Genomic DNA, 8,385 nt, shown 5'->3' with positions numbered 1-8,385 from the left:
TTGAGTGTATGGTCCCAGAGCTAGTTGTAGTAGTGACATGCCATACAATGGCAAAAAAGGGGTCATCTGTATTGCTATATAGTAGGTGGTATTATACTACTACTCAGCTAAAAACAACCAATGATTCCACTTCTTTGGCTCTAAATGCGAAAAGCATCTGAGATACATCTCCAAGACCTAGTTCACTCTTTCAGTTTGGCTATCAGACTGAGGGTGGTAAGTTGTGATGAGATCCAACTTAGCTCTCAGCAGGGTAAACAGTTCACTCCAGAATTGACTAAAAAAATTCTATCCCTATTTGATAACATACTATGGGCTACTCCATGTAGCTTAGTTATACCATCAATCAATAACCTGACAATCTTTAGGGCATCAAAAGGGTGTGATGAACTCAAAAAGTGTGCATATTTGGTGTACTTATCAACTACTACCATGATGGTGTTCTTCCCTTTAGGATTAGGTAACCCCTCAATGAAATCCATAGTCACATGGCTCTAAGGATACTGTGGGATTGGTAAGGGCTGTAGCAACCCTGGATATGCCACGTGCTCATCCTTACATTTTCTACATACATCACGTTCCAATACTGTTGCCTTGATCTCTTTATACATCCTTGGCCAGTAGAACATCTGCTTGGCCCTCATGAAACTTGCTTGTATGCTAGAATGTCCCCCCAGTTGTGAATCATGGAGAGTGGTGATTAAATTCCTCCTTATATTTCTCCCTAATCCCACTATCACTCTACCATTGAACTTCAGCACACCATTCTAGTAACTAAAGTTAGAAATATTTTCCAGAGTCAATACCACTTCTTTGATAATGTTTTGTGCCTATTCATCTCCTTCATAGTTCTCTATCACCTCCTTGACCCACTCGGGAACCACATTTGTTATTGCAGTACACTCCAAGTCTTCACCACTCCTTCTGGATAATGCATTTGCCACTACATTCTCCTTACCTTTCCTGTAGTGAATTTCATAGCTTAGTCCCATGAGTTTGGTTAGCCACTTCTACTGCAAGGGGATGGTGATCCTTTGCTCCAGTAAGTACTTCAAGCTCTGATGATCAGTGTTAATAATAAAGTGATGACCTTCTAAGTAGTGTCTCTACTTGGTGACTACTGTAACTAGAGCTAGCAACTCCTTCTTATAGTTGGATTACCCAAGATTTTTTGGTCCCAATCCCTGACTAATGAAAGCCAAGGGTCTTCTATTCTGCATTAGAACTGCTTCTATTCCATTGTAGCAAGCATCAGTTTCTATCACAAAGGATTGAGTGAAATCAGGTAGAGCCAATACAGGTGTACTACATATGGCCAGTTTGAGGTTCTGAAATGCTTCCTCAGCTTCTGCCTCCCATTGGAAGTTATCGTTCTTTAACAGTGTAATCAATGGCCTAGTTATACTCTCATATCTTTTAACAAACCTCTTACAATACCCAGTTAGGCCAAAAAATCCTTTCAACTATTTTACATTTTCTGGTTTAAGCCACTTAATCATACTTTCTACCTTCCTAGGGTCAGCTTCTACCCCTTCAATTGATATGATATGCCCAAGGTACTCCACTTGCAACTGATTGAAGGCGCATTGATTTTTCTTAGCATATAGTTGATGCTGCCTTAGAATATTCAGAACCTCTGTAACATGCTTCAAATGTTCCTGCATAGTTGGGTTGTACGCCAGTATGTCATAAAAAAAACCAAAAAAAACTTCCTCAGTTGATACTTAAACACATGGTTCATTAAGCTTTGGAATGTGGTAGGGGCATCGGTTAGTCCAAATGGCATGACCTTGAACTCATAGAGCCTTTGACGACCACACTTCCCCCTAGCACGTACCCAAGGATTTGGCGGACCGCCTGCCCAACTCTCGCCAGGACTCCCTTACTAACGTTCTTGAAATTGCCGTTTAAGCCTCGAAATTAACATAAAAGTTCCATTTCCAACCAACAATTCAAACTTAATTTACAATCTAAGAGTAAAGCATAAGATTACATTTCCAAAGAGTCCAAATATGTCTCATCTACAAAAGTACAAGTACAAGAGATCATTATACACTAGTTCATGCTACTGGCTCCGGCCTTCACTCTTGTAAGGAAAACAAACTAATGAAATGAGATAAGAGCTCATTGAGGTTCCTAAACAAGCAATTAGGTAGAGAAACCATGGAAGTATAGCATTTAACAGTTGGAGCACTTTGCACAAAAATAAACAATCATTCAAGAATAAACATTCATTCATTGAAAGGATACGTGCTCGCTTGGAGCCATTCATTCAGTCATTCAGTCGCCGACCATTTCCCTTATTCCTCCATCATTAGAAAATATTTAACAGTGAAAACTCCTTTAGTGTTCATTGTAATTCATTCATTGATTTCATTGCCTTGAATTCACTGGCCAGTTCTCCACTAGATTTCGTGGTAATACTCGAGTATACCAAACATTGTCCCAGGGTCACCAGCCGCCCGACCGAATCCGTTTCTGACTCGAGTCGACTGGTAACGAAGGGCAATGGCACAATTAAGCCAAAAGGCTTACATGCATGCACAAATAGCATTCAATCATTAAAAATTCACTTTTACATGGGTCGAGTGCGATAAAGTACACACTCGTCCATTGAAAATCCATTTAACAATCATGGAAAAGCATTTAACATTTAGACAATATTCACAACATTCCACATAGTCATTTAAAGCTTTCACATGCAAGAAACACTCACCTTTTAAAGTAGACCAAAGCTAAACGTTCGACTCTGGGTTGTGTTCATTCCTACCATTAAACCCTAAAAGTAGCCAATACAAGATGTTACGGTTTGATCATTCAAAGCTTAGGTTAATAAGGTGCTCACTTGAGCTTTAATCATGAACCATACGCTTATCTAAAATCGGCCCCTCAAAACACAAAACTCAAAGACAAACTTGAAAGCCAATCGAAGAATGTCCAAGTGCATTCCTAGGACTATGAAGTACACTTGTTGAAGGCCACAAAACCATTCAAAATCACACCAATTAAAGTTTAAGAGCTAGAAAAGTTTTCTCAAAATTTTCCAAGTTCCACTCAATTCATTTGACAAAATTTCCAGCTTTGGCGACATTCATTGAAAAAGTATAACTTGAGTTCCATAGATCAAAAAATTACAAAACTTACACCATTAGAAAATAGACTCAAAATAATAATAAACTTTAGAAGGCATCTTCATGAAATTCAACTCATAAGTTAGTCAAATTTTCAGTTCAAAATCACTACTGTCTTATGCACAAAAAAGAACAGTCATGGTTTTTCAAGAAACTTTGTGAATTTGTTGGTATTTATAGGAGTTGAACGAATCCTTGATTTTTACACGGTTAAAAGATCTATGAGTCTAGTTTCAAATACAATAAACAGAACTCAATTTGGATTTTTTTACATCAAGATATAACAGTTTTCCTAAAACTGTTCAAAGTCTCCTGCTAAAAAAATTTCAGTAGCACTTCCTTTGTGTTTACCAATTTTTCCAGCTATTTCAAGGCTACATTTTCTTCTCAAATCAACCCACTCAACACCACAAGACAGCCATAAATCAAGTTCACAATGTATAGGATACATAGAGTGTGACAGCCCCACCTTCCCCTAGGACATACCAAAGGGTTTGGCAGACTACCTGCCCAATTATCGCCAGAACTCAGTCACACATCATGAAGTTTACAAACAATAATCTCAATAATACAAACGGTATCAATTACAACCTTCAATATAGGTACACTCATGGATCTCCAATATTCACACAATCTATAATACAGCCAAAGAGTCACACTTGCAAAAATTAAAGCAAATAGGTTGGCTAGACATCTATGAAATACTCACTCGAGCAACTAACAAACTTAGAAGAAATCGAGGTCTTTCTCAAATCAACCTTTAATGTTCTCATCTCTGTAAGGAAAACAAATTTACATGGAATGAACTAGAAGCCCAATAAGATTCCACGAAAACAAGCAGGTAATATAACAGGCAAGACCATACACCGGATATCAAGAAACAAGTCAAAACTCAAAAAGATCATGACCCAGTATATAGTTAAGCAAATAGCCAAATAGATCATGCAAAAGTGTACAGTAAAGAACATATTCATGGCAAAGGATATAGGTTGCTCTCAGGAGCAAGTTCCACTACAGCTTGATCGAGATCCATTGACTCTCCGTCAACCACAAAACTATAATGTCCGTAGACCACCACTTTACTCCGATTTCCGTCCACCAAATATACCCCTTACCGGACCGAACGTCAAAGAAGTATCCAAGATTCATCGATTTTCTTGACTAAATCGGCTCGATTCGACCAACTAACCTTGGGTTGGACTTATAGTCCCAGATATTTAGTTATTCAGGATCTGGCTTATAACTCCAAGTATTTAGGTAATCAAGAGTGGGGTCGTTGGTTGTTATCCAATACTCACGTAGTAATGATTGGAGACGTTAAATGTCACTTAATGCTCCATATTCAGTAATATTAGTGTTCAAGTGATAATTTCCAGTCAGGAGTAAATAGGTTAGGCACTTGTCTTTTACCCAAAGTTGTCCAACTTACCCGACTGCTCAGGGGCAGGTCTCAAGCAAGAGATCCAATGAGAGCTCAGTCAGCCGTTACCAACCTACATTCACGCATACGCATGAGTAACCCTAGCTTCCACTTACCCGACATCTCGGATAAGATCCAAGTCTCAGTTCAACCACTATAAGAGAAATGTAGCCGGTCTACTATTCAACTGTCACAAGAGAAATGCAGCCGGTCTACAGTTCGACCGGTGCAAGAGGAATGCAGTCGATCTACAATCATGCACATAAACAGGCAAGTCCACACGTAGGATCGATTAATTCAAGTTCATGGAGATCGAGTACGAATAAGAACACATTTGCCTCGCCATAATCAAGTCATAAGAAATGTACAGTAATTCACATTTTCAAGCATTCCAAGTATTTCAAGTCAATATATAGGTCACATACAAATCAAGTTACTTGTTCACGCATGAATAAGATATCAAGTGTTTAGTCAAGTTAGGTCAATTGAGCGTACATAAGAGCACACTCGCCTAAACAGGTTCAAGTCGTAAATAAGCTCAACATATCATGTTCCAAGTATTTCAAGTCCAAACAGTTGAAAATCGGGTGGTGCGAAAACCTGATCAAACAAGAAAACTGGAGGAAAACTGCAGAAATCGAAAATTTCTTTAGCAAATCCTGCCACATATCCGGATTTAAGGTCGGATTGACAGGGAAGACTTTAAAATTTTTTATACTCACTGCCTCAAATCCGGCTGACAATCCAGTCGAAAATTCGACCAGAAAGTGGCCGGATTCTGGCCATATTTCAGTTTTGACAGAACGGCCAGAACGTATTTTAACAAAATATCAAAAGTTTAGTTGAGTTAGGTCAAGTGCAATAAAGTATACACTTGCCTATGCGATGATAAATCAAGTACCTAGCAATTTCTAGTAACAGTGACAAGGTAACACGCGCCCCAAGTACACAAGAAAATCGGTAGAACAACCACCCGAGTGGCCATCAAGTCAAGTGCAAGCAGAGTAATTCATTTCATGTCAATATCAAGAAGTTAACTACAAAAGATCGAGTATGATAAAGTACATTCTCGTCCCAAAGGTCATCAATTCAAGAGCAATTACTTTAACCAAGCAAGCATGTCACTCAAGAAAGGAGACATTCCACGTAAATATTTTCATGCATTTGGAACACTCACCTATTAAGAAATGCAGAGCCTATTCGTCAAGTTCCTTGGTTATCCTCACCTCCGTTTCCCAATCGTAGGGCAACGAGTGAAAGTCTTTAACATTCTAGCGTCATTTCCAACCCAAATGTAAGTTCATTAGGTGACCAAGTGAGTGGTTAAATTGACTCAAATCACCATGGAAGTTAGGCCCAAAATGTAGTAAAAAGTCATAGGAAAAGGAATTTGACAATGCAAGAAAGTTGAGCAAAAGAAAAATCTCATTTGAGTTCAAAGTAGTCTTCGCGGGTAAAACAGTCGCACCTGTGCAGTTTAGGGAAAATGGCCATATCTCACTGTAAGAAAGTCGGAATCATGTTCCGTTAGTGGAGTTGGAAACTAGGCTCATTGGGCTTTCCGGCGGTACCAAATGCAACCTCTAGATCCTCTGCAGTTCAAAGTAGTCTTCGCGGGTAAAACAGTCGCGCCTGTGCAGTTTAGGGAAAATGGCCATATCTCACTGTAAGAAAGTCGGAATCATGTTCCGTTAGTGGAGTTGGAAACTAGGCTCATTGGGCTTTCCAACGGTACCAAATGCAACCTCTAGATCCTCTGCTATCAATACCAGTGGTTCGGGGAAGTTGGCTGATTTTTCTGTTCTGATCAGCTCCATACCAAGACAAGGTTGCCCTATTTCTTCTTCCTAACTTCACTTGTTTTGGTTCAAATTCATCCAATTCAATCTCTTAGGGTTCATATACAGGGAATCAAGTTATCTAGCACCATTGAAGCGTAAAATGCAACACACAAAATGATTAAATGAATCAGAACAGTCTAGCCAAACGGAAGAACCAAAACAGTCCACTAGCTTGCCAAAACAACCACTTTACTTGCTTCATTTCCATCTCAACTCACACATAAGCTTATCCAATGTTTAGCTAAGTTCCCTAAGCTTAATTAAGGTGCAATGAATCACAAAAAGCAAGGAGAAATCTCCACTCCATGGCTGGACAGCAAAGGGAAAACAAAACAGTCCACAAGTTGACATGCAACACCAACCTCCATCCTTTCATTATAGTTAACTTAGCAACATCCCAAGAGTTTTCCTTAACTTTAAAAGGATCCAAAACATTCTAATTCATCAAGAAGACCATAAATAAAGTTTTAAACAAATAATCAAACACATGGCATGCTAAGCAACCAACCCTACTTCTACTTGTTTAGCTTAAGAAATTTCATCACAAATATCATCCATTCAACTCCTAGTTTGCCATCAAAACTTTAAACATTTGATATAACACAAGAAAGCTAAGATTTAGGGATCATATACCTCTCTTAAGTGAAGCTTTAATCACCCAAAAGCTACCAAAACCAAAGCTCCAAGCTTGAATGGCACACTAGACTTGAAGGTAGTTCACTCAACTAACCTAAGTTCCTTCATTTTTGATTTTTGCTCAAAGATCAAACTAGGGTTTATAAGCAAGAAAGTGGAGTTTTTCTTCTTCCCTTGGAAGCTAAGTGATACGAACGACACCAACCATATGATGCAACCCGTACAAAAAGGCTTGGATCTAGAAGGTAGAGACTCACGTTGAAGACGACAAACGTAGCGGATCACCTAAACCCGTTGATCACGTGATCAACGAACCTCGGTATTTGTAGAAGACGCCACAATCTAGCGCGGTCCTAGATTGATAAGTCGATTGAATACCCAAGATATAGATCTAAGATATTCAAGGTTCAATGAAGCTCTTGAGAGAACTCTCAATTGTAATTTTATTAATTGTTAAAAACTAAAAACAGCTCAGCGTAGGGACTACAAAGGTGGCCCACATGGCCTAGCCTATGGCTAAAGACTAACAACGACTAAGGTTCAACCCATAGCCGTATTGGATCTCTTTATTACATTCTACTAACTAATAATGGACCATGGGCCCGTGCCCGAATCTTGGGTAGCTAATCCTCTTGAATGGCCGCGAGTAAGATGACATATCTAGCTTCGTTGAGGCCCTCAATAGCCTTTGGCTCTCCACTGGACGCTCGGGCTGCATGAACCAATATTTGTAGTGCTTCATTCAATCTCTTCGCGTGGGCTCGTGTCATGGGCCCCAATGGCACTTTCACTTGCTGTTATTCTTGGTTTTGATGATCACAAAAGTTTGTTTATACAGACCAAGAAAGTGAACACTTTGATCAGGTCTGTTGGAACAAAGAAAGCATATGTTCGTTTATCTCCTGACTACGTTGCTTTGGATGTGGCAAACAAGATTGGAATAATATGAATGAATTTAGTCATTGTTTTGTTTTCGATCAAAGATATTGTCTTTTAAGTATGTCTAGTTTGTCATTCTTGGTACTTTGAAATATTTGTCTAACCTTCCTCAAATACAAGTGTTTTTTGTCTATCCAAGAATCAGGTTCAAATATGTCATGAAATGTAAAACAACCAAAATGAGAAGCAAAAACAGGACAATCAGGTCGGACGGCCGAAAGGAAACTGTCGGACGTCCGAAAAGATAAAGAACATCAGGAAGGAAGCACCGTCGGACGCTCACATGGAAGTATCGGACGTCCGGAAGGATCGGACGCTTGCCATCGGACGCTAATCAACCGCATCGGACGTCCGAAAAATTCCAAGATAACTTGCTAGCTCTCGGCCCAAGGTCGGACGCTGTGCTGTCGGACGACAA

The 8,385-nt window shown here is 39.4% G+C and overlaps 1 protein-coding gene across 1 annotated transcript; it reads right to left on the bottom strand.

Moving 5' to 3' along the window:
• Nucleotides 1-830: 830 nt before the first annotated feature.
• LOC140007244 (uncharacterized mitochondrial protein AtMg00860-like) lies at nucleotides 831-1,664 on the bottom strand. Its single transcript, XM_072049946.1, has 3 exons — nucleotides 1,509-1,664; nucleotides 1,162-1,427; nucleotides 831-963 (listed from the first exon to the last, which is right to left on the bottom strand). The coding sequence occupies exons 1-3, from the start codon at nucleotides 1,662-1,664 to the stop codon at nucleotides 831-833; spliced, it is 555 nt and encodes a 184-aa protein (XP_071906047.1).
• Between the last annotated feature and the right edge of the window lie 6,721 nt (nucleotides 1,665-8,385).

Source organism: Coffea arabica, chromosome 5c, assembly GCF_036785885.1.
Source record: "Coffea arabica cultivar ET-39 chromosome 5c, Coffea Arabica ET-39 HiFi, whole genome shotgun sequence".
NCBI lineage: Eukaryota > Viridiplantae > Streptophyta > Magnoliopsida > Gentianales > Rubiaceae > Coffea > Coffea arabica.
The sequence above is the reverse complement of the archived record's forward strand: the minus strand, read 5'-3'. Positions and strand labels throughout refer to the sequence as shown.